This window comes from Manacus vitellinus, unplaced genomic scaffold (assembly GCF_001715985.3).
Source record: "Manacus vitellinus isolate BGI_N305 unplaced genomic scaffold, ASM171598v3 scaffold_88_pilon, whole genome shotgun sequence".
Classification (NCBI taxonomy): Eukaryota; Metazoa; Chordata; class Aves; order Passeriformes; family Pipridae; genus Manacus; species Manacus vitellinus.
In genome coordinates this window covers 110,649-136,699 of record NW_021940861.1, presented here as the reverse complement: position 1 = coordinate 136,699, position 26,051 = coordinate 110,649, and the positions used below count along the sequence as shown (strand labels likewise).

Sequence of the window (26,051 nt, the reverse complement as noted above, 5' to 3'; positions counted from 1 at the left end):
TGCTTCCAAACCATGGTGATACTGAACCTGGACAGAGTGGAGAGAAGGCAGAGACTGAGGAACTCTTTAAAAAGCAGTAAGAGGAAAAACCACAAATGGGTACACACTAGAGGTTCACTTTCCACCAAGATCTTTCTCTTTAAATACTTAACAAAAGAATCACCTCATGGCCAAAGATGCTGTTTGCCATAAAACAATTCCAATTCAGCTCCAAGCAGTTCCACTGCCACAAATGACCCTGAGCAGAATAAAATCCTCATCATTCATTTCTTGGCACATCTGATGACTAGTTTGAGCACACATGGTATATCATTTCATGGAGCACTAGATTCACTCATCGGTCTGGCTCTTCATTCAGAATGATCAACACTCTTTTCTTGAAGAGAAAGCTGTGAAAGGAAATTCACCTCCTAGGAAATTTGCTGACCTATCTGATCCATATAGGGATAGGTGGGGCTGCACTTAAATTGGGGAAGGAGCAATTGCTGGCATGACAATCCCAAAGACTGGCACTCTTTGCTTACCCACAAAAGTGCAGGGAATGAGTGTAACCTTCCTGTATGGCATCTCATCAAATGACTCAGAGCTCCCTCAGAAAGACCAATGGAGATGTAGGTAATTCACTTTCCACTAGTCATCCCTCTACAGGGACAGAGCATTCCAAGGCAATGCTAATGCATCTTGGAGATATTCTGAACTGCAATTAATTTCAAACAGCCAAACCCCCTTTGTTTGAGCCTAGCAAAAAGCCACTATATGTAAATGAAAGCATTTAGAAGCAGGATCATAAGTATAATCTATTAGAAAATAGGCAAAAGACCCAGAAAATTGAAAAAGATCACTGGAGTAAGGAGGGATTCTAAAAAAAAATACCTCACCTATGAAGTTTAACCACTCAATATTGTGCCAAGGTAACACCTGTCCCCTCTGTCACAGTTTGTGAGTCGGCCAGGGTTAAGTTCTGCTCCTCACAGTCATTCTCCTTTTTTTACTAAGTTGCAATTTGCTGAGGGAAAATGAAAACTTAATTGTGCTAGTTTTTCCCAAGTGACTCTGTGAAATAGGAAGAAGTAATGTTAAAATACATAAATAAATAAATTCACCTGCCTATAAATTCTTGGCATAGAGATTTTTTGATTGCTCAGTCTTGTGACAGCAAAGTGTAGTTTCTTTTGCTTGTTTTGAAGTTCCTCTCACAGCAAACCAAGAACTAATTTTTGTCATTATAAAGAGAAGTTTTAAGTAATAGCACAGTTTTCTAAGCAAAAACACTGGTACTATCAGTAGCCAGAGTGTTGTAAGGAAGAAATCAAAGTTTTTTCTTAATCACTACATTATAAAGGACTTATGTTTTAAGTGATACACTTGAAAGGTTGACTCATCATCCCTGTGAAATCCTCTCTAGTGAAAGCTGCTCCATATGTTTAAGGTGGGAGTGTCTGAAAGAGCAGCTAGTTTGAAATTTAGAATGGGAACACACATGGGTGAAGGCCAAGCTTCAGGAAAAGACTGAGATTTTACTAATAGTCTCTGGAAAGTGACTGAATACACTAGACAACTCTCTTGCACAACTCTGCTAATTGAACCTCATCCTGACCTGTAGCGCCTTCACCTAAGCTGAAATAATTTACACAGTTGTGTAGAAAGACTTTGGAGTGTCCTTATTCCACCTGCTGTTGTCCCGCTCTTGGCTTAATTTTAGAGTTTTGCTGGTGCCATTTGATTCTGGCAGGGTCAGACTGGCTATAGGCAATTTATACAGGTCTGACAGTACCCCTGAATCCTCTCTTGCAATCCCATGTTGAATCTTCAAATAGATGCATATCAAATAGCATTAGTACATCTTTTATCCAGTTAGCACAGACTAGGGTGACATCCTAACTCACTTATGTTCTCTTCTGTTTACTTACAAAAGGAGTAACACCACTTTTTCCTAGATTTTTTTAAATTGAAAAAGTGAATTCTGCCTGATGCTTCGAAAAGGCCTTTGAAGAGGCCTAGGCTTTATATTTTTCTGTTATATACCCAAGAAACCCAAGAAGTACTTTAGTGTGTGTATTTTTAAAGAAAATAAAACTTCAATTTTCTATTGAAAGCAGCAGACTTACAATTTGATCTGTACGAATAACAAGTAGAAGAAGCCCAAGTATGAAATTCCACAAACTTACCTATTCTTTCTTCATCACCTCTGAGAGTCATGGTGTGTGTGGATACTACTAGACCTAAGCAAGTAATTCTGATAGTAAAAATGAGAGAAAACCTGCAGAAACCCCCTTCTCTCAATATGAGTTGCTCAACCAGCCCAAAAGCTGAGCAGCATGATGGGCTCAGTTCTAGGAACTCTGGCACGATGTTCAGATTGTCAGCCGAAGTGACTTTGAGTTAGATATTCCTCTCTGAGGCTGCCTTCTTCCTTGGTCTGCAAACAATTGCATTTACCTGCATCTCCGGGATACTAAAAGTCCATGAAGCAACTCTGTCTACCTAATTGGGTGCGAGGAAAAACGAATCAATGGGATCAATAAAACTTTCTGCTTTTTAATCTGTATCTGGCATAGCTTTTAAAGAGGCTTTGGAAAGAGAACAAAATAATAGAAGACAAATGGAGAATGTCTAGTTCACTCACTAGACCATTTGGTTGTTCTAAAGCTATGGACACAAAGGGAGGAGAGTAGCTTTATTTAAGTAACACTGAAGCAAGAAATTTGCATAATTCCTCACAGCCTTACTCTACTCGCCTCTCTAATAGCAGCTCCCGTAAGAATGAGACAGAGTTACCTTCATCATGATTCTGGTGTAATATGACCTCTGGTTGAGCATGGATAGAGTTCCCAGGGTGGAAGAAAGGTGTGAAGAGCATACGAGCTTTCCTTTGCTTCAGGATATGCTGAAGCAGTTCATATAAAACATCACCTGAAAGATAAACAGCAGGAAAAAGGAAACAAAAATGTACATGACTGATGAGAAGACTCATTTAGCCATCTGATGCATGAAGTCATGCCTCTTGGGTGCTATTTTCAGACCTAAAAATGCTTGCAGTAAAATCCTACATTTCACTGCTTTGCAACGTTCTTCTCTGAAAGGAAAAAAAGGTACATCACACCTCTGTGTGTGACTGTGGCAAAACAGGAGAAAAACATTCCCTGGCATCGTAACTGTTTTGTCTTTCCTCAATGAAACAGACCACCACAATATCTAGGAGACCAATGCACTAACTGCTTATTTTGTGACTTTTATAAACCACATCGTGTGTTGATGCTCTTCTTCCAACAACATCTACATAAAACACATAGGTACTTACACATTTTGTCTGGTGTAACTGGTTGAACATTTCAAAGTGAAAATGTACATCACAGGGTAGGAAGTCTCTTGACTTTTAATTCTGCTTGCTCTCTTCTGTTTGTCACTGCTCATATTACAGAGGAACAGGTTGCAGCAATAACATATTAACTGAAAAGGAACTTGGGTTTCACTTAAGAAAACAGATTTTCTGGGAAAGTTATCTCAAGCATGTGGGGATTTTTTTAGCAGTTGTTTCTACAAGATTGTAAGCTGCGCATCATTTGTTCCTTGTCTCTATAAACTGCCAATATTCTATTTGTGGACAAGTTTAGTTGCTTGGTGTGAAACAGTTAAAGCCATACTGCTTTCCATAGTTCGGCTTCCTTTATTTTTAACATCTTGGCTGCTTTTAGTGTCTCAGCAGTGACTTTAGGGCATTTTTAAAAGGTGATTGCAATACCTGAAAATTCAATTAAAAACAAAGCCTCAAGAACCCAGTTACATGGCAGTCTAAAAAGTGATTTTACCACATACTTTCCATAATTGAATACAATAGTGGCATAATCATAACTAGCGCTGTAACAGTCCAAGCAATAAGATAGCAAATTTGTACCTCTTTTGATTTGGCCTGACAGACTAGTGAAAATGTCCATAAAGTTGTCTGTCTTTCTTTTAGCTAACAAAACAGTTACACTTCTGCATCACCCAGGTGTAGTAATGCTAGCTAAGATGGTGAAAAGCATTTTTCATTCTCTCCCTCCTCTGCTGTCCCCCTTCCCTGGCCAGCCTGAACAGAACATCTGTGGGGCTGTGAGCCCATTTTATTGCTTGGACTGTGTGCAGTGGATGAGGTTCTCTTGGTTTAACCATGAGTGGAAACAATACAACTTTCATTTAGCTTCAGTCCTGGAAAACTTAATGCCTCTATGGCAAACATTATTTCACAGTTCTTAAATTTCATAGACAGTTAATTTCTGGCAAATACTGAGGTAATGTCCTACCTACAGTCATCTAAATTTTTAAGGACTTACTCAGATATCCTCTACAAGGTTTATTATCAAGGTTTATTATGGGGAACACACGGAGAGAAGAAAGAGAGAAAATGCAAGGGAGGAGGCCTTTAGTTTGGTTATTTCATTCTAAATTTAGGTAAAAACTGCTTAACCTTCTGCATAAAGTAAGACTTTCCAAGTCAGAGGCTTTTCCCTGGGAACACTTTATTTCTAGCCTACAAACATTTTCAATCCTGCTTATTTCAAGTGCCCTCACAACACAAAAAGGGGAATATACCTTCATAACTTCCACGTAGGAAAGTATAGTAAGGGGAGTTGCACACAATATACATAAAGGTGTCCCTTGCAGTCCTCACCCACATCCCTGCATTCAACACTCCTTTTGCTTTAAGCAGGGCTAATTTTTTAGAAAAATGATTCCAAGTGGAGTACCAGAATTAAAAAAAAAAAAAAAGACATTTCTTGGCATCAGTTCTCACTGACAACAGGCGCTAATGTTTGGCCTCTTCTTCCATACAAAATAAGCACATGCTTAAAAAACTTCATATACACTACATATAAGCAACAATTTGTGAGGCAGATTCTGCAGGAGGATGGCTGGGGAGAGTCACCAAGCAGGTTGGTGCAGAATTACTGCCACAGCTTAATTATCAGCTGGATCCAAGCAGCATCAGCTGTACTTCAGCACCTAGTGAGCCTTGCACTAGAAGCCTCCTCACAGCAATTCTGTCACCGCTTGGTCCAAGCTCTTTGATCACCTATGGTGATTGAATTACAAGCCTTTATATTTAACAGGAGTACCTTGTATGGTCACAAAAAAAAGCTCACAACTCATATTTAGTTAAACAGCCCTGACAAAGGAGGGTAGATGCTTACTCTGACTGTAAAACTGGAGCAGACAGACTGCAGGGGATATAAATACAGGCAGGCAACATGCACATTTCTAAATCTTCTTTGTGAGTAAGTGAAGACATAATTTGAGCAATAGGCAGGACTGATTCACACATCTGTCTGTGCTGTGCCTTGGGCTGGATTCCAGCACATGAGAGAATATGGTAAAGTAAGGCAAAACCCACAGGGGCTGTTAAATAGAGGCAAAGTCCCCAAGGGAGGAGTTTTGCAGTTGCTTTTAGCAGCACCTCAGCCAAGTTAACTGTGAGGCAAAATGCTAATACGGGCTGCTTAAAGATTAACTTGATTAACTTGCTGCTGTAGTTGGGTCTGTGAACAGATAAGCCTTTACAGGGAAGAGCTGGAAGTCACAAAATGCTGCCAGAGAAGCTTGCTTTCTGGGAGCTCTGCAGGGAGTTTCACCTAATAAACAGGTTGGAGGTTTGAATTTGGATTCGCGCTCAAATATGCCGACAACTCAGGTGTATCAAGATTTCATTCCCTCTCTGTCCTTTTTGTCCTTGCCTCATACAAGCGTCCCCGTCCTCTGTCTCCCCTCCCTTTCCCAGTCTACTCCAATAAAGGCGACCGTTTCCTCCTATGACCCTGTTCAGCTTTTGTTGCAGCTTCCTCTCTCTTTTCAATCACAGCTTCTGTAAAAAATTCTCACCCGAATGAGGAGACCTGTATCGGAAGTCCTCTTTGGTCAGGAGCAGCAGAGCCTTGCCGTTCATCTCGAAAGTGTTGCTCTCAATCGGCCTCAAGGAAAACTCCTTCTCCGCCCACCTGAGCCACTGTGCCACATCCTCCCTGCTCCAGTAAACGGGCTGCAAACCTGTGGCAGGAAGAGACCGTGATTGTGTTACCAAATTGAGGCAAGGCAGAGGAATGTGGGTAAGTGTCAGTGAACCCCCCTTTCCTCCCACACCATAATGTACAAAGTCTCAGGGGAAAGTGTAGGAGAGGAATGTCGTATTGATGCAGAATTACTCTAAGCGCTGGACTGTGAAATACTTCATTAGCTTAGGCACCTTGGTTTATCTGTGACATACTGTGAAACAAGAACTGCCTCAGCATCCTGAAAAAAAGCTCCTAAGAAATTATTTAATTTCAGATTTCCACTGTGCAGTGGGGTTTTCCTCCAACTGCTCCTTGTAATGTGCAGAGCAGGCAGCAGGCAAAGTCCTTGGCCCCATCCATCCTTGGTGTGTATCCTTACATGGAAGAGAGGTGTACTCTCTCTTCACACCCCTTGTAAATTTATGGATGAAAAATAACAAGAAGTTGTCAGATGCAAAAGAGCTGTGACTTCCCTATAGGTGGCTGGGGTCTGTAAGGAAGGGCTGCTTAACACAGCCTCTGTAACAGTGTGTCTGTAAGCCATTATCAGTCCATGTATGGTTGAGAGAGGTGTATTCAGACAGGCCCACTCCTCCTCCAGATGCCATCACATTAGCAGATGCTATTCCCACACTACAGAGGAAAACCAGTACGAGACTGTGGTACCTTTAGCACTGTGTTTCCTGTATAAAATATTAGCAATGTAACTCTGTCCATAGAAGGGGATATATAATTTTATGGCAAAATAGCAGGGATATCTATTGGTTTGGGCACAGATTTTCCAGGGTGTCGAGGAGAATCTGGCACTCCCTTTCTCCCAGCCAGCTCGTACAGCAGATAGAGCCTAGGCTATTGTGTTTACTCACAGGGGCCCAGCAAAGTTACCATCAAAATTTTGTCTTTATTGGGCCCAGGCAGAGAAGCTTTGGAGGTAAGACAATTCAATATCTGTTCTCCAGACAAATTTAAATAGTTTCCTTCCCCTGATAGAAGGAAACTACCCAACTAGAGAGATTATCTCCAATCCACTGGGTGATAAAAGCTTTCTCTTTTTTTTCCCCTGGTGAGATGACTCATTGTTTGACTTGCTACAAAGCTTACCCACTGTGCATAGGAACATAAAATTTACTGTATGTGATCAGATCTCGGGTACACAGACTCTGGCAGAAGCTAGTACCTTATGCTTCAGAGGAAGATGAACCTCCCTTCCTTGTATTGCACCTGGCTGATTGTATGCTGCACATGGGAAGAAACTTCCTTCCTGGCACACCATTCTCTGAGATCTGATTACCCTCTTCCTACCAAACACTAAAAGAAACCTGGGAGAGTTGTACCACTCCTGTTTTGGTTTGGTTTTTACTTCTTTAACAGATAGGCAACTCTTTTTTTCTGTTTTAGCAAGAGGTAACATGCAGTGAATTGCATTCTTCTGCTATGCCAGATTCCCAAACAATGGCTTCGGAAAGTCCCAGAATCACAGCTGCATACAGAACTGAACCTCTGTCAGAAAAGGAATTGAGATCATGCCTGAGAAAGGATCAGAGCTGACCTAAGGAAGGGACCTCTGCATGGCAGTAGCAAGAATTTCCTCTGGCTTTCAACTGCACTGTATTATGTGCCACACAGAAACAAGTAGTAGAAATTATTTATTTTTGAAATATTTTAATTCTATTTCCCCTATGAATTAGGGTCTGCTTATTTGGGTCAGAGCTTTCTGTAGGACCTTTCTTTCTGAAGAGCCTGAACTGAGGTGAGGTGCAGATTTGCTCAGAGACATGGAAACCATCATCTGAAATCCCAGAATGAGGTTCATCTTTTGCTGAATACAGAGCTATTCCTGCAGAAAATACACTCCAGACCCTAGGCTGCTGCTAGGCAGCATGCACATTGACTGTAGCTAAAAGAGAAAGAAGTAAGACATGATGCAGCCAGACTACAACATACAAAAGGGTTTTAAAAGACCATCTGAGGAGTGCTTGAAATGCTCTTGTGTGGTTTCTTTTGCCTCCCTCTTTGCCATGCCACGCAAGTCATAAATTGCCCAAAGGAGAACTGTCGTGTAGAAATCTAACCAGACTTCTGATGTGCATTTCACAAGATGAGGTATGAAACAAAAGAAAACATCACTGGGAAAATCAGGTTGACAAGGACAGAGTTGTATGATAACTTCACATGAGGTGTGCGCTCCCTTATATATACATCAACGTAATAAATAAACCACTCCCTGTACAAACACAGATCAACATTTCCTATGTGCTGGTGACAATGTACTTTTGCCATCCGTCCAACTAATGCAAAAGTACCGTGTTAAAAGAGAGGTGCTAGACCCAGAGCAGCCAGGTAAGTTAGACTGGGACAAGCCACGAGCTGTGCTGGCAACTCTGAAAGAGACCCAACGCTTCACACTGCAAATCAGGTCTCTGCTGGGTTTCAGCAGCATCGCTGAAGCTTGTGAGAAAAGTAAAATATGACCTCGGACCACTTGGCTTGAAATTACTAAGAATCAGCAAGCAGCCAGTCTAATTCAGTTTGGCTGTCACTAAAATGAGTGGGTGGATGAGCCATATCTCTCCATCCGGGACGTGACACCGTAATTAAATAATTACATTGTGTGGAAGACATAAGGTGCTATAAAAGAAGTTAACTGCTTTTTCCTAGATGGATTGCTTTTTCTTCTGTTTCCCTCCCTTCCTGCACTGCTGCTTTCCTGGGAAGTTAGTTTCTCAAAAACATGTCCCCACTGCATGCCCATTTGTTTTGTGAGGCTGAACCAGTTCAGTCACAGGAGGCTTTTCTAGGGGTGTACACCAGTGTTACTAAAAGTTCTTCAGAAACTGTCATTCAAAAAATAATTCCTTAATGTGCAGTACAGCATCTGCTGAACTTGTAATGCCACCTTCTTGGACCTTTCTTAAAAAAAACTACTTGGTTGTGTGAAAACAAGGTCATAAGAAGGTTGGCTTTGCAGCTTGAAGGGATTTTACAGCACAGTGTACATTGCTATCAGTAGGTCCTGAAAATGGTTTCCTGTACTGCCCATGAAAGAAAACTTAATCCCGCTCACACTATTTTTCTTCTTTGGACGCTGTTTCTTATTTTCCCCTCTCCATCTTCTCTTTTAGTCTCATGCACACAGTGGAGGAAAATGGGCTCTTTTTATCTCTCTAGCTTTATTCTCTGCAAAAGCTAACAGCAGTGTCTTCAACTAACAAAGATATTTACCAAGCAGAATGAAATGGGGAAAATGAGAGCTGTGTTGCAAAATGAGGGCAGAATTTTGCCTGGTGAACTGACTGTTGAAATCAGTGTGAAGGTTGTGCTGCTTTCAGTAGGTGCAGATCAGATACAGGGGAAGCTGCCCTTCTCCCAGCCTGCCCTCTTGGTGGCCAGCATTGCCAAGGACTTCACAGGGTGAATTTTGACCTGAGAGTCAGACCTGTCTCCGCTCCCATCTCTGGCATTGCTCTGCTGGTTGAAATCTGGAAGCATTCCCATCTATAGTGTAAAAATAAACAACAAAACCTCCTTGAACTCAATAGCTGAAAGCAAGTTAGACAAAGGTGTGTAACCCATCTAAATCTGGCTCTGTGAGATTCAGTGCATTTTCTGTCTTCTGTCCGTTTCCAAGCACCACCTCCAGCAGAGTAAAATGCAGTAACTTATTGACATGTTTATAAGCTGACAGCTTCATATGTATTAAACAGGGAGCAAAATTCGTGCTCACCTTTCTAATGCCGCAGGCTGGTGCACCGGTGTCTTAAGAGATTATCTACTTCTGTGGCATATTCCTCACCTGAAATCCTGTTTCTAACACCTGTTACACTAGCTACCTTATAAATGGTGGGAATGATCAATTCTCATGCTGAAGGGCACAAGCTGGTAACCATCTGGAGTGCAGAAGTAATCCATACTTCATTCCTTTCTATTCCCAAGCAGCAAATCCAAGTACAATGGAGAGGAGCTGATGAGGCAATTTACACTTTGAAGTAGCCAGTAAACATGTTTAGCACTTACACCAAGTGACAGAGGCATGAACAAGAGGAGCGCTCTGCTCACCTAGTATAACCTTCTGCACACTGAACTACACAGCCAGCAATATTTGCATCTGACCACAGAGTTTTGGTGGGGTTACAACTTTGTTTTTTGAAGAGATGTAGCCAACCTTGAACCTTGCAAAGCACTCATATTCAGCATCTCCTTCTTTGGTTGGGAAGACAAGGTATGTATTTTACAGTATGAGTTGCTATGTACAGTGCACGTAACAGATACATCTAAAATGTGAACTATAATGTACCACAGGCTCTTTTCACCTTGACTCATTTTGGAACAATCTGAAGGCACAAATCCAATGTAAAATGTGATGTAGAGAACCACTGAGAGCTGCTGTTCTGTTTTAGTTTCGATATGAGGACACAGCTACATGACAGCATGCGTGATGGAAGCACCATTCGTAGTAAATGTCATCAACTTTTTGTTCCTCTTCAGCGAGTCTCTCCACCCTCACGCCTGGCTGCCTGGCAGGCAGGATGATGATATGAGAAGGGAGTAAAGACAGACCTCTCATTTATTCCTTCTTTCTGCAGGGCAGACAGAATTGTTCGCACTCCCACGCCAAAAACTACTTAGCATGGTTGGGCAAACAGCAAAAGGGACAGTGTATGCAAATCAGCAGCTGGTTTCTGAATACCCAGGGACAGACGCATCATCACTGGCAGCATGAAGGAGGCCAGTTCTGTCTGTAGCACAGTACTCTGAGCCATTAGTGGGAAAATGATGATGGAGAAGTTCAGAAGACTTGAAAGTCTGCTACCAACTAACTCTTTAGGAACTGATGCTCTCTTTTTTGTTACCGATTAACAAAATTTTTCCATGTCCTATAAAGCATAATATGTAGCTCTGAGTATGATGGTGTATGTCAAGCAGGAGTGGGGCAAGAGGTTGTGTTTTTTCTTCATTTCTGTGTAAAGGCAACACAGTCTGAAAAAAAAACCCCATATGATTAGATTTAAATCCTTTTCCCAGAGCACCTTTTAAAAGTCCCTTTGTCTCTCATATCTTTGTTTGAAAAGCTGGTCTACCAAAATGCAAAGAATTGTCATGGGGCTTTGCCAGTTAACTCTGAAATGCTTTTAAAGTGCAAAATGCTGCACAGCTTCTTCAAATGACTATGGTTCAATATTCCTGTGGTGCTGGGTCTGCTGCTCTCTGGTTCCCTATTCAGAGATACTGATTGTTGCTGCCAGGGACCCTGTTCTGGTATCATGCTCGAACCTGACAGAACAATCCATGACATGCTGTTCCCTGAAAAGGGCTGTGCTGAGCTCAGTGCTGAAGGCCGTTTCAAATTTAAGGCCAAGCTGGGCACTGAGGTCCTCCTGAAGCAGCAATTCTCTGCTGGAGCTGCTGCACCGATCTCTTACCACAAGTGCCTTCCCCATAGTGCCCAGCACTGGCAGGCTCCAACCCACAGGGTGCTCATCAGCTCTTCAGAACTCTCACCGCTGTGGAAGGTAAAGGCGGGAAGGTTAAGGATCTTGCTTTCTCAGGAAGCTTTTCTAATTCCTCAGAGGAGGGAAATGGGTGACAGAAAGCTATGGCATGTTCCCATGCAGATGGACAGTGTAAGTAAGTGCCTCCTGGGACTGCTCTTGCGTTGGCATACAGGTGGAAGATGTAGCCCTGCCACAGGATAAACGCTGTATCGCTGGTGGTCTGTGCACTTGCTGTTAGGAGTAGGGGACAGAGGTCTGGTGTGCAGTGATGTGCCTGACCACTTGTTCCTTCCAGCAGGTGCCACTTGACTCAGGTACTGCAGAGCCAGCTCTCTATATAGGATGAGGCAATACCTGCAACCCAGCAGCAATGAATAGCCACTGCTTCTGCAGTGGTCCTCAGAGATAAGCAAAGGTAGAAAATGAAGAAAAGGTTAATCCTGGCTAATCCTCAGAGAGAATTATTTGGGAAGTGAGTACAAACTGGTACAAGGGAAATGCACAGCAGCACCTGAAAATGCACCTTTAAGGGTCTTGTTGAGGAACAGATTATTAGATAGGGAACAGAGGAGTTGTGTGATGGGCAGGAAGAGAGACCATAAGTAAGGCTTGCATGTCCTTTGAAAAGGTCTGAAACTGCCTGTAACCATAATGAAAAGGCTTTGGAAGCCTCCTACACTGCTAGGAACAGAGGGTGAAACAGCTTATTCAGTAGTAATCTGAAATAAAAGACATAAGCTTTTTTCTCCTGGTATCCTGTTGAACAGGGTATTAGAGGTAGAGCAAAAGTGCAGGTAATGCTCTGTGCTCGCTCCTGAGGCCTTCATGTATGCAGACATCTGCAGAAACAAAGTGAAGCTCTGTGCTGGGTTTCTGCCATGCTGACTTTGCTAGGGTGTGCTGCCCTGTGACCTAGCCCTTCCCCTTTCACTGTCTGTACACAGACCCTGAAAAGCTGACACACCCGAACCCCTTGGGGCTTCAGGGTCATAAAATAAATAAAATTGCTTTCCTAATGCAGCCATTGGAAAGTCTGTAAGAAACATATTGACTGGAAAATGCTTGATTAGAATGGCTCTAAGCTCTCATCCAGGGAAATAAATCTTTTCAATTGCCCACACCCAGTGCCAAGCTCAGCTTCCTGGAAGCAACTATGGCCCTTTCTGGAACTGAAGAGAAAATCCCGTGTTCCATCACCTGCTGACATTACACATGGTTTGCATTTGCTGATCAAATGCACAAGTATGACTTTAAATTAGCTTGCTGGGCTGGGACAGCTCACTGATTAATGATGGCAGATGAAGTCACCTGTACAAAACCCTAAAAATCTGAAGTCTGTGTTAATAGTAAAGGAGGGAGGAAAGGCCACACACTACAGAATTTAAAATGAAGAACATATTCCTTCTCATTCTATAGCCGAACCCTTTTAGTTGCAGAGACAGGTTAGTAACTGAAGTACCTCTCTCAGACAAAATTACTCAGCTATGCCTAAGACCCCCCACTCTAGCAAGTCAGAAAAGTCCCTGAACACTGCTGATCAATTCCTGAAGTCCTTGGAGTTGTAGCTGATGTCAGAATAAAGCCTCTAGTGCAACCCCAGTGATTTCATGTGGCGATCTGTGCTGAATTTCTTCTGAGATCTGTATTTGACCTATAGCAGCTGCTTGTTCCCCTTCTGTTTGCACTGAATCATACAGCACTAGCCTATAGAATGAGTGGACGTTAGGATGTAACCCTCCATCCTCTCCGAGCTGCCCCATTTTGGGATCAGTCAGAAAATGTTATAATGCTGGAGCAGTCTACCTGCTGCTGACAGGCAGCCTGATAAAAGAATACACAGGACAGGACAAACCAGTCTGGGTAATAGTGCTGGTATGTTTGTTGAAGTGGTCAGGGTTTGAGGTTCTGAAAGGGAAAAACTACCAAAGAAGCAAGCAACCACAGAGGTGAAGAAATGACCAGCAGGTTTTTTAGGCACTTATTCCATGAGCTACGTCCAAGAGCTTTCAAGAACTCTGCAAACAGCTCCAGCTTCCTCTCATGTTGTTTGCAAAACTTTCATAGAAGCCTCAAAAGAGGTCTACTTCCAGGGCACAGTGAAGGCTGGCATTTGCATCTGGGTACCACATTCAGAGAAGGCCAGAGTGTAACAGCAGTTCAGAGAGCCATGGACAGCATAATGGCATCTGGCCACTGCAGACACTTAGCTGCCACCACATTTGCTGCACACAGGAAAGAACTCGCAGATGACCCCTCTCTTTGCTCCGTGCTGTGCCAGGAGGCAGAAGGTAGGTGACTGATATTCCTACCAGAGCAGTTTGTGCAACACAAGCAGTGGCAGTGGAATGGGGAATGGGGAAATGTTGGTTTCAATCTGCTCCGAGTTATAGTCTTAATCCACTGCTGACTTCTCAACCAATTTTTGGCTGTTGTCCATGGAGTAGACATTGCTTTCCTACTGTGCCATTCCAAAAGGAGCTGAAAGAAATGTCTTCTGTTGTGTATTTCCTTGTATGTGCAAAAACTATATCCAAAACAAAAGTAGCTGAGCCCTGACAGTGTCATAGAGTAGCTAGCTCAAAAGACAGTGCTGCCAGAAGAAAACAGTTTTGCCAGTAGAAGTCAAAGGATTATAAAAACTTCAATTTTCTTCTCAGCAACTCATTATTGTTTCAAATCAATCTGTCTTACTCCAGGTCAAAAAATCAGGTCTAATAAACATTCTTTATGGTTTTTCTGTATTGGTTATGGCCACTGCTGATACTTACTATTAGTAATACTTGCACATTTACATTACACAGTGCCTTTCAATTGCAAACAGATTAGATTGTTATATCTGTTTTATAGATGTGAGGAACAAAGTCACTGAATGCCTGCCCATACACTAAATCTCTTATAAGAGGGATTGAATTCAGGAACTCTATTCTGCTCCTCTTTACAACTTGCCAAATGCAGAGCATCTTTACATTCTTAACATCCACTTTTCCTTCCCGCTCTCTGTATCAATTATTTGATGCATCTCAGCAACACTAATTTAAAGGTAAACAACCCAACTCTATATTAGAATGTATGGTCAATACGTGCTGTTTCTTTCTTTTAACCCAATATGGCCTTGCTCCCTGGCTGGGGTGTTAAAGATTTGTAAGTAATTAGAAATAAATTGATCTCGGTAGCCTTGACCTACCTGCTGCCTAACTGTCGTACAGTGGAGCGGGGTGCTCAGATTATTACCGTGCTAACAGGACGTAGCACTAATACTGGTGATGGAACTGAAAGCTCAGGTTTTAGGCACCTGATCAACGTCCCTGAAAGATGTGAAAACCTGAAGAAAGAGTTGGTAGCTGCAGTGAATATACCCGCCTAAAATTAAGATGGTTACTTTTAGCAATTTATCACTTTAACCTACCATCAGCTACGTCACCTCAATCTTCCAGTGGCTGCAAACTTGGAGAGATCCTACCGTTTTGTAAGAGAGAGATTAGTAAATCCTTTTTGTACAGCTGAATCAAGTGGAAAAGTTCTGAAATCTCAGTTTCACATATCAACAAAACACCACCAACAACTGCAAGACACTGTAATCCTCCATATTAAGAAGCTGCCTTTTTCTTACAAGGAAATTTTGTTCTCAGAGGCTCACATCCTGAAGCAGTCGGGTCCCTTTCCAATAAGGAATTTTGGCTGGGACTTTGTTTCCTAACTCAACTGTGACTGTGAGAGCTGGGGAGGGGGGAGTATGTATACAAAGGGCATGTTTTCCAGGCTGTTTCCAGGGAATGTGAGGCCAGCTCCACTACAGAACAGTCTATGCCGTAACAGCAAGATGTTGTCTGTTGGCTTCCTCTGCACTGGGGCTCCAACACTTGTGAGCTGCAGTTGTACTTGCAGATTTTGGCACCACAGCCAGAATCATGGCTTACTTTGCCTGTAACCATTAAGCAAATCACTGTAGACAAAAATTTACCAACAGCACATGGTAAAAGTATGGCATACTTCTACTGTTGGTCCAAAAGCTGGTTTTGCTTTTGGACCTCTTGCTTATGCATGCATTCTCCTTCAGAGTCCTAATGCAGGAGGGCTATAACAGCCATTGCAATCCACCAGCATACAAGTTCTTCTGAGCTTTATGTGAAGACTTGCCTTCAGGTGACATTAAACATTAAATTACTGATGGAAACAGTGCAAATTACAACTTTGCAGACTGTATAGCATGTTTAGTTCTGAACCACATCTTTAAAGGTAAAAGCTCACTCTTAGAATGCTGCAGACATTTCTTGTTCCCAAGATGCTGCAAACCAGAGTCCTGACATGATTAAAAACTCCAGATTTAGCTTCATTTCTTGATGGTTCCTTAATGAACCAAATCCCTACAGCTTTTATAAACTGTCAGTCATTTCTCCAAGAACACACTGCTGTTCGAGAAAGGTCAAGTGCTTAAAACAACAGCTTTAGATACTGGGCGTCCTTTTCCACATTTGGGAGACAAGGAGGACGCTGAGATGGACTCCAAACCGCACTACAACACATCACCCATGCAGGAGAAGAAGTAACTGCATTACATTCATATGGAACCCTTTAGCTTTCCAGTGCAACTTGTGCACAGAAAGGCCTCTTGTACTAAGGTACTTGTGCTTGAAATACATTGATAATGAGAACAAATTAAGAGTGTGCTCTCTGATTATCAGATGATAAATTATGATGATTATCTTTGCTGCAGCCTTGACAATTGCTTCCTCTCCAGCATTTAACTCCTGCTTGCTCTGAAGCTAGTCAGCATACCCACTAACTTCTCATACTGGGGCCCCCCAAAAAAGTGGCTTATTATTTCTATGCAAGTCTCATGAAGTTGAGGCGCTACTGCTTCTATTTAGGACCACTTGAAAATACTGTTCGAGTAATAATAAATGAAATTTATTAATTGGTACAGCATGCAAAATCGTGTCAAATCCTTGTCAGATTGTAGCTAGGATGTTGTGCTGTGTGTCTCAAAGACATGTGGCACCCTGCAGTCAGAGGCATGGCTGAAGCACTTGAAGTCATCCCTAGGATGCCATCTGAACTAACTCCCTGAGGTGCCAAACACAACATGGGCATAAGCTGCATGTTCAGCACAGTAGCTAGCTCATGCTGAGGTCTGACAGTACTATGGCTTCAGCCAACTCTTGGTCAGCTGTGAAACCAAGACAACTCTGACTGCTGTGCAGATACACACTTGTGTGACCTATGGCTACCTCTCCATGACAACCTCAGATCTCAGAAATACACACTTCTAGTTTCTCCTCTCTGGCTTCAGAGGTGTCTTGTTGGAGTACTGTGCTTGAAGGAGATAGCCCCTCTCCTGAACTGGGTGTATTGGAATCCCTTTCTCTTATTCTGTCTGGTATGAAGGAGCTAGAACAAAGATGATAATTTCTATTTCGGTGCTGGGATGTTTGCAATGACTATTGTGTCCTTCAAACTAGCTCATTCTAGGCAACAGCTTGGACAACATGTAGTGTTCCATGACAGTGCTGACTTCGTAATGTTTTCTGGCCATCACTTTGATGTGCCAGTGCAATTGGTGGAGGAGCTATGCTGTGATCTTCGTGAGAGAGATATTTAAGTACATTTGTACGTTGGTTTCTGCCAGATCAGCTTTCTGAGCAGATTATGAGCACAACTGCTCTAACAGGTAGGTCAACACAACTGGCAGGGAGGTGGCAAATTGCAAAAAGGGTAACAGGTGGATGTGGTAACAGAGAAGGGAGAAAATGCTTCAGCTAGTATTGTTATAGAACATGTCATGTCACTGGAAAATAATGCATGGGCTTGCTATATTACTTGAGTTTAATCTTGATGATGTCACTGAGAAAAGGTTGCTTCCAGGGCCGTAAAAACTACTGCAATGTCAATAGAGGCAAATAATTTACCTACACAGTTCCAGTAAAGGATCAAGCTTTGAATGAAAAGGAAAACAAATGGATGAGATAAATCACATGGAGGTTCTTTCTCATCCTGCTTTTTCGGTTTCTTGCCATGCTAAAGGTGCAGTGGGAGAGACTGCCTACCTAGGAATGATGGGTAACTGGAATCATCACAGATTCACAATTCTTAATACCATTTAAACCTATTGTGCAAGTACACCTAGTGACCTCGCCAGCAGTGAAGCTATCTTCAGGATTTCTGTCTTTTCCACCCTTCCTTTTCCACAGGAAGGATGGTCATCCCTGTGCTTGCTGTCGCAAACGAACTACTGCAAATGTGCAAGGGGAAAGGGGACCCCGTCTTTTCAGAGTGGCACTGTGTGCTGCAGCTGTGAGTCCCAGAGCTGAGCTGGGATTGGCTGTGGAGCTGTGACATCAGGGAGGAGTGAGAAACTTACCCCTCTCAGTCCCACTAACAGTGCCATCTCTTTTGAAGGGGTAAGGTGTAGCAACCTAAATAAGTATTGGGAAAGAAAATCAAATGATACCACCTGTGACAGAAATACTTAGTAACATCTAATGGCTTCTTTACAGGGCTCAGAGATGTGCCAGGTAGTATAAAACACTGAATATGGAGAATTCCCTGCCTGGAGGACATTACAATACAAACAGACAGGAGAGGGAAGGGATTCAATGTACAAGAAAAGTGACAACATGATGGTGTGCATACAATGCTGGTCCCCCCAGGAACTAACTGAATCTATTGGAATCCCCATACACTTGATTGTGTAGATATTGTGAAAATGGAGTTGAAATACTTTTTCACCAAGTTGTTTAATTAAAATTTTCATAGTAGTGCTCCCCAGTATATTGGCAAATTTCAGTCAACTCTCTGAAGGATATCTTATCTGTTGCAGAAATCCAGATTTATAGGTCTGTCTGTTCATGCACCACTTCCATTCACAAAACCTCAGACAATCACAATGAGTGTCTCTGTGAAGTAATTTCTCTTCCATTCTTCCAATGTTTCAAGACGTGCTTGATTTACGAAGTCCAAACTAGTTTTCCTTCATTCTTTTGTATCGTAACTTCCAAATCATCTCAGGTTTTTGCTCTCCTGGGAAGACTGACTCACACCCAACTTTCAAAAGCCGGAATGCCATTTTTAAAATCCATCATTTGGACCTACTGTTCTTGTGCCTGGACTTGTCTGAAGTTGAGCATCTCTGATGCAATATACTCTATCCTACTAGGAAACACTTGCCTGGACACCCTCTCTTTAGTTAAACTCACTGTGTCACAAATAAGTACCCATGAAAGCTGTTTTTGCCAACCGTAGCAGCAATAGCAATTTTTGGAAATGCTGTTCAGTATTAGATCAGAGTAAGGGAGATTTCTTGGTAAACAGAGCACAGGAGTAAAATCAAGATTGCAACAGGACTGCACAGTTTATAAGCCTCTCAGGCTCCAGATCAAAGTGTGCATGCCTATGAGCAGGAGACAGCAGGGAGCAGAGTGAGTAGAAAGACTGGAGAAGTAAGACTGTAGGAAGCAAACATGAACATGAGGGAAGGATAATGAACTATGTTTTGTAGAAGAGATACCTTCTAACTTAACTTTTCAGGTTGCCTTAGCTTTTCCCTGTTTTTATAATTCCTACATTACAGAAATTACTAAGCTAATAGATGCACATTAGTGCAAAGCAAGTTGACATTCCCAGGTCTTTCCTTTCTTCTTAACAAGTTGCAAGTGCAAAACCACTTTTCTAAAATGCTTTGCTTATTAATGTGATTTTGATTTGTTCTTTTCCCCACATGACTGGGGTTAACCGGTTTAGCCCTGACAGCATGGTGCAGAAATGCAGACATGGGAACATTGTTAATTTGAGGAGTGGGAGAAGCCTTCTTCAGCAATTTCACAGAAAATGACATTAGGGAATGTAAAGTGCCAAAAATTTTCCTGTGAAGCCCTGAAAAAATCTGCAAACTCTAGATGTCTCACACCACTCTGGTAGATTATAAACATAGAGCATATGGAGTCAAATGCTGTGTGTTCATGAAAACACACATGTGTTTGACACCATGCAGAGCTTCTGAGGACATGAATGCAATTTCAGAAAAGATTTAAACTCTTGTTATTCAGGTGTTTGGATAACCAAACAATGGACATTCAGAAAAAGGCTTATTTGTGAGCTGGCTTATTCCTTAATAAATTACAGTATTTCTTTCTTATATCTTTCTCTGACGCAGCTTGAATGGGCAATTTTTAGGTTGATACTGTTCAATATTGTCTCTTCCCTGCTATGAACAAATTAGTTAATTTAGGTCCTGGAAACACTACTTCCCTTGAAGATTAATTCTCAAAAGAAAGGACTGTGATTAATTTTTAAGAAAGCGTTTTGTGATGCCTGATTTTGAAGTTTTTCTAGATTTTCACTTCTCCCCCCCCCACTACCCCTGAGGTGTGCACATTATGTGAAGAAGAGACTTTTTTTTTTCAGTCCAACCTCAACCTTATTCATTTAGCACTCACGGTCATGCTTTTGCAACTCTGCTGACAGAATCAGATAGGAGGAGGAGGGGGAGGCTGAGTCGACAAGAGGACCTTTTGTTTGCATATAAATACCTTGGTGTTATCAGAAAGAAAACAAGGAGTGAGCAGCATGCACTGTACAAAAAAAAAAATCACAGCACTGTTACTCCGCCTTTCCCCCTTCTCTTGCAGAACTCTAAGTGAGCCTCTGTGTGTAAGAGAAGGGCTGGCATGCAGAACAACTGTCACTTCACTGCCTCCCATTCACTGCTAAACGGCATCCCTGCAGCAATTATAACAGTTGCTAACCTGGAGAAATACTGAGAAACGAGTTGTTCTCAGTAAGCAGCATTAAAACTCCACATAGGAACTAGCTCTTAAGGAAAGAAGTTTTGAAAACCAAACGAAGATGGGATCTAGAAGAACAGATTTAGACACACATTCCTAAGGCCAGAGTCCAAAACGGTGCATGCCAGCACTTTTCTGTGTATCTGTGCATCTTTCTGCCTCTTCAGTTTCGTATCCAGAGAAGGGATTTTCACACTAGAGACCAAATCAGCAGAGGACTTAGCGCAAAGCTGCACACAAAGCACCTGCATTTAGCAAGACATAGTTCCTTTTCTGTTGTTTTGTTTTTGTCAAAGACACACACGTGAACACAGTGCCCAGACTGTACTGCCCAGAGAGGCAGATGCAGCGTTGGCCCTGACTGGGAGGGACAGGAGCACAGTTCCTCTGCATCACAATTTCTAGTTCTTTCTCAAATTCAGATCACTGATTGAGTTAATTTTTTAAATTTTTTTTGCACAGCCTCCATCTCCATGCAACACGAAGGATCTTCAAGGCTCAGAGCTTACGCTGGGTACTGAGGAATGCCTCTCCCTGCAGCTTCCCCAGTGGTCTGGCAGGTCCCACAGCCTGGGAGCACCAATGCACACACATTTCTGATGACTCTGTTAATCTCCACTAAATCCAGTTCCTCAGGACATTCTCTCTCTAACTATGGGGATAAGGGGAGGAAGACAAAATCATTTGGGTTCTTCTTTTTGCATGGCAGAAAGATCACACTGTTTTTTTCAGTCTTTGCCTTCTTGCTTAAGTAATGCTACTCATGTGGTTATCTTTTAAGCCTGGGAAGCAGTGACTTCAATAAAGCAGCATTAACACACTGGATGCACTCTCAGGGTGTGCACCCAATCCAGAGTTAACACTTCAGCCAACCCATTCATCTGACCATAACCTCTGTCTGCCTCTGGACAACTGAGGCAGAGTCAAACCCCAGCTATGAAAAATCCTCATGAACATGTCGTATTGACCATTAATTTAATTCACCCAGCTGAATGTTAAGCAAGTGACTAGTTAATGCCTGCCCAAGGTTTTGAAAATACTGGCTTGGAAAGCATGTCTGCATCTCCTGTGAAAATCAGTGGTAATTGGTAATCTTAAAAATTTAGCTGCAGTGCTAAGAGTAGTATGCAAGGCACTAAAACGGAGAGAAAAGTTTCTCAGAACATCAGAAGGCTCATATTGCTAATTTTGAACCTAACGGCTTCCATTTGTGTTACATACCAAAACACTTTATAAATCTTGACACACTTTGGTGTTTGGAAAAATCTGTGTAAGATCAGATGCTGCTTTCCTGTGTTTCCCTTTGGCTCAACCAGCTGTGAGAGTGTATTTAATCAAAGAGAGCAGCACACCTTGACCAGGCAGGCTGACTTGGGCTGAACAGCAGGAAGAGTTTCTTCTTCCCTTCTCACTTCAGAATGGGAGTCAGGATGGAGGGACACCAGTGCCTTCAAAGAAATCTGGGACTATTTCTGTACCCCTTTCAAAGCCTAGTGGTTTCTTTGCTCCCTTTGCTTGCTAGAACCCATATGAAATTGTAAAAAATGGTACTGGAATACCATCAGGGTGCTTATCCTGTTCAGGATTCATTTAATATCTCTGCCAACCTCTTAAAAAGACATAAAAGAGGAGATAATTTTTAATTTCCTTTCACAGTATGGTTGCCAACATCGCAGGCTAAAGCTGCATCTCCTAAGAGGGAGCTGAGTACGTCCATAGCTGCTATTTCCTAATTGGCAGGCATGGTGGAGAAGCCTTTTGCTGCCCTGATAAGGTTATTTGCATAACTCTACCCAAGTGGCTTTGCATGTATTTTTTCCCCTCTTCTGTTTCTTTCTCTCTCCACTCCGTAAGTTCTCAGGCATTTCTCCATATGTCAGAGAAGCACTATGAAAACCTTATCTGTAGTTAATAACAATATTCATTCTATTATACACTTACTAATTTATTTTTATTTCTTGTACAGAGCTGGTGTACATTCTGGTAACTCTATTCTTACTTACACAATGTGAAATAAAGAAAATTGTGCTGTTAATGCAAAAAGAATTCTGCTTTCTCTGCATAGGTTCCTTTTACATTCAAAGTGCCTGTGTGGGTTTTTTTCTGCTTTTAAAAGAAAGATTCCTAATTCCTTTTGTTTAAAGTAATCCAACTTTGTTCAAATTAAAAGCAATTCTAAACAAAAGCATAAGTGATATTTATACCTGCATTGTCAAAATTGAGATAAATGTAAAATTGCAAAGCAACCCTCATAAATAGTGGATTGAATACCAAAGTGCATCAATTTAAGTAAATATGACATTGAAGTAATAAACGGGACACTCAGAGCTGCATGGGTTAACCCATACTCCTGTGAGCAGTTCCAGTGATTTTGGTGGGATGTCTCACTTGGATAACTGCCATCCAGGGAAAGAAAGGCTGAAAAGGCTGTCCTTCTCTCATTTTTTTTTTTTAAATACGCATTCTTAACTTGGGGGGGGTGTCTCCTCAATTCCAAATTTATTACTCTGAAAAGGATTATGCTGAAATTTGGGCACATTTTGAAGTTCTTCCTAACAACACAAACCCTTGCCTTGTTTTTCATGGCAGTTTAAAAATATCTAGTATCTTTAAACCAGTGGGCCTGATGCCCTGTTTGTACAGAAAGACAGAACACAGTTATTTCCCTAACTACAGCAGCTCATACAACAAGGCCCTGGTCCATGGGAAGGGCCAGGACATGCTCTCCAAGTTGAAATCAAATGATCTTCATCATTCAATTCAGTAGGCCTACATTACTACTTTGAATAATTGTACTGTTTTAGTTGAAATCATAAACCAGGACCTCAGTGTGCTTGGCAATGCACAAACAGAAGAAAAATGCTATTTTTGTACAGAGAGTTTCCCTGGATTGTAATCTCTATGCAGATCTATTAAGAGGATGTATTTGATTGTTTTTTTTTTCCCAAATCCCCAGCTAAACAAAACAGAAATGATGGGGTAACACCATGGATTTTGCTAGAGGAGGCAGCATTTTGGTTGTGGGAAAAAGAAAAAATGAGAGTTCACAATATTCAGGAGAATGGTGAGACTAACAAAGTTTGAATATGCAAAATCAGATCCACTGAAAAAATAAAATTGAAGAAATTTGGAATATTTCAATGTTGGCATTGATCTATCACATTCAAGATACAACCTCTCTTTGGTGCTTCGGTTTCATAACACCTATTGTAAGGTCTACTTTGAGTTTTGGGGTAAGACAGATTTTAGGGCAAGCAAAATTTTCCATAATTGTTAAGAGAATCAGTTTGATAACCAGTTCTAAAAGCTCTTTTTTCCAACTGAGAATATTTTGGAATAACAGTACAAATGTTACATTGTTGACCTCTTCTTAGAAGAATTTGTTTTAAAGACACTACTTCTACATGTGAAAAAAAAAGTTTACTGACAGATAAGGTCTATTAATGACTCCACTTCTGAGCTTTACTATCTATATTTACAAATTAAGAGTGTGAATCCTCAGTTTATTAATCTGCCAGTTGGGTCATTTTTGGCAGCCTTGAGCTGTTTCACTTCACTGAAAATATTTAATAGCCAATCTCTAGTGAACGTGAGTTTTCCCAATACTTTACTATGTTTACACAATATATCACAAATTTCCTAGTGCCTTATTAGCATTATAGATTATTAAAATGAAACTATGTTTTTTTGAATGAAAAATACAGTGCTTTATCCTTGACTAACCATAGCTTACTTAGTCAGTTTGTCCAAGCACATGTGAAGGTTATGTCTATCTCCACAGCATGGCAAACACTTTACAAGCACATATCCTCCTATGCAGATCTCTGAACAAAACATCTTTGGACCTAAAAGGGATTTAACCCAAAGCTTACTACTCAATGGAAGAGTTTACTCATTATTTGAATGATATTAACTACAGGTCTGCTCATGAATGCATTTCCAGCTTGATAGTATGTGTTTCTGTTTAGCAACCTTTGCATTGTCTCAGTTGAGCTTCCCAATCCTCCACCTCCAGCCTGCAAAGCATGTATTGGATGTCTGCTGGCTCTCCCTCTCATTTTTTTCATCTGGTAAAAATTACATTACAGACTGCTAAAAATATAATAAATACTTCTGTACCACCCCATGTAAACAGCTAAGTTATTTGCCACAGAGATATTAAATATGAATGAAAGAAAAAGTAGGTCTCCATGTTGAAAAGGAAGAAGCTTATAGAAAGGAAGACACCAGTCAAGGAACCAGGAAAACCCAAGTTTAGCTGCAGGCCTCCTCTGTGATTTGGTACAAACCACTTGTGTGTACTGAAGGCAGACAGGAAGAAACTCTCCCATTCTTCAAGACAACCATTACAGTGCAGCTGTAGTTACCAAAGCTGATGTGGTTACTGGACAACCCATGAGCTGCAAAAACACAGCTCATGCTGAGATATCAGTGAGCAGATCAAGAGTCCCTGTAGATTTAACAACTTTTTCCTGCAATTATACTCTCTCCTGACTGAGGTTCACCCCTTTTCCTCTTTATTAGTATTTAGTAAAGTTATTAATGCATCCCCTAGAGTCCACACTTTGCTGCATGTGCTTGATCCATATGCAAAGGCCATGTAACTGAAGGATCAATGTACACACCAGCAATGTTAATTCTGATATTCCCTTATCTTTAAAACCTTAGTAGCTATAATGCAGAATAAATACACTGAGTGTAACTTTTTCTCTGTTTTTTTAAGTATCAGTAATGGTGAAAAAAACTCTCAGAAATTCCATTATGGCATCATAATGAAACCTGCATGGGTCAGCAGGAGGAGGGTTAGCACTTTTAGATCCAACCCACAGACCTTTGCCACCTTTTTGCTAAAGGGACAAGTGGGAGCAGCATGAGTATATCATCAATTTTTATAGGAACCAACACTGTCAGGAGGGCATGAGACACCCTGCCATAACCCTGACTCATTTTACCAGCAAGTTGTGCAGCAGCAGCTATGTACATGACAGCAGAGTGAAGGCCAGGCTAAGAAATCTGTCCTTCTAGCTCAACTTCACATCCCTCTCTCTTGAATTGTAATTGTGCCAGTGTGCAATGCCAATCTCCCTGACCAGCCTCCTAGCTCCAGGCTCTTCCTCCTACCCCACCCCAAGTTAGACTTCTCTCCCATCCACACAGCCCAGCAGTACTGAGAACACAGGAGAGACTACTTCTCTTCCTTCAAGTCTGTTCCAGACCTTAGGGCACTAGACATTTTGAGAGTTCAACACCCATGTATTGGTGTCTGTCCTGGCAAAGAAATTACCAGTCACAGCAGTTAAAAAATAGACAAACTATTGAACACAAGTTCTTATACTGGGAAGTGTCTGGAAGCCTGATAAACAAGTGGTTCAACCACTTACCCCAGAAAAGAAGCCTGTCATTTTTCCCGGAAACATAACATAGGGACTGCTGACCATAACCCTGAAGCTGTTTCTTTGCTTCTCTCCCTGGAGACCTGAGACCCAGCAGTGCCTCATTCCTGTCTCCCCCATAGCTGAGAAGCAGCATTAGCAATTCTGCGGTCCCCCGTTAGCCAAGAAATGACAGCCAGCCGGCCAATCTCACCAACCCAAAGACTGGCTGGCTGGACCAGCTGGCCAGCCTGCACACATTTGTGAGTCAATTCCATTAATCAAACCCCAACAGCTGAACAGTTTGAACAGGCTGAATGAAGGTTATATTGAAATTATGCCGTATTGAAAACTAAAAGCTTAAGACATCTGCTTTTCCTA

The 26,051-nt window shown here is 41.7% G+C and overlaps 1 protein-coding gene across 2 annotated transcripts in view; it reads right to left on the bottom strand.

The window, feature by feature from the left end:
* ETV6 (ETS variant 6) overlaps positions 1-26,051 on the bottom strand; it is a 137,233-nt gene that overhangs the window by 23,871 nt on the left and 87,311 nt on the right. For both annotated transcript variants that reach the window (XM_029965016.1, XM_029965017.1), the window contains exons 3-4: positions 5,857-6,021; positions 2,779-2,913 (exon numbers count right to left, since the gene is read on the bottom strand). In XM_029965016.1, coding sequence (XP_029820876.1) covers positions 2,779-2,913; positions 5,857-6,021 — 300 coding nt within the window. The remainder of the gene's footprint in view (positions 1-2,778; positions 2,914-5,856; positions 6,022-26,051) is intronic.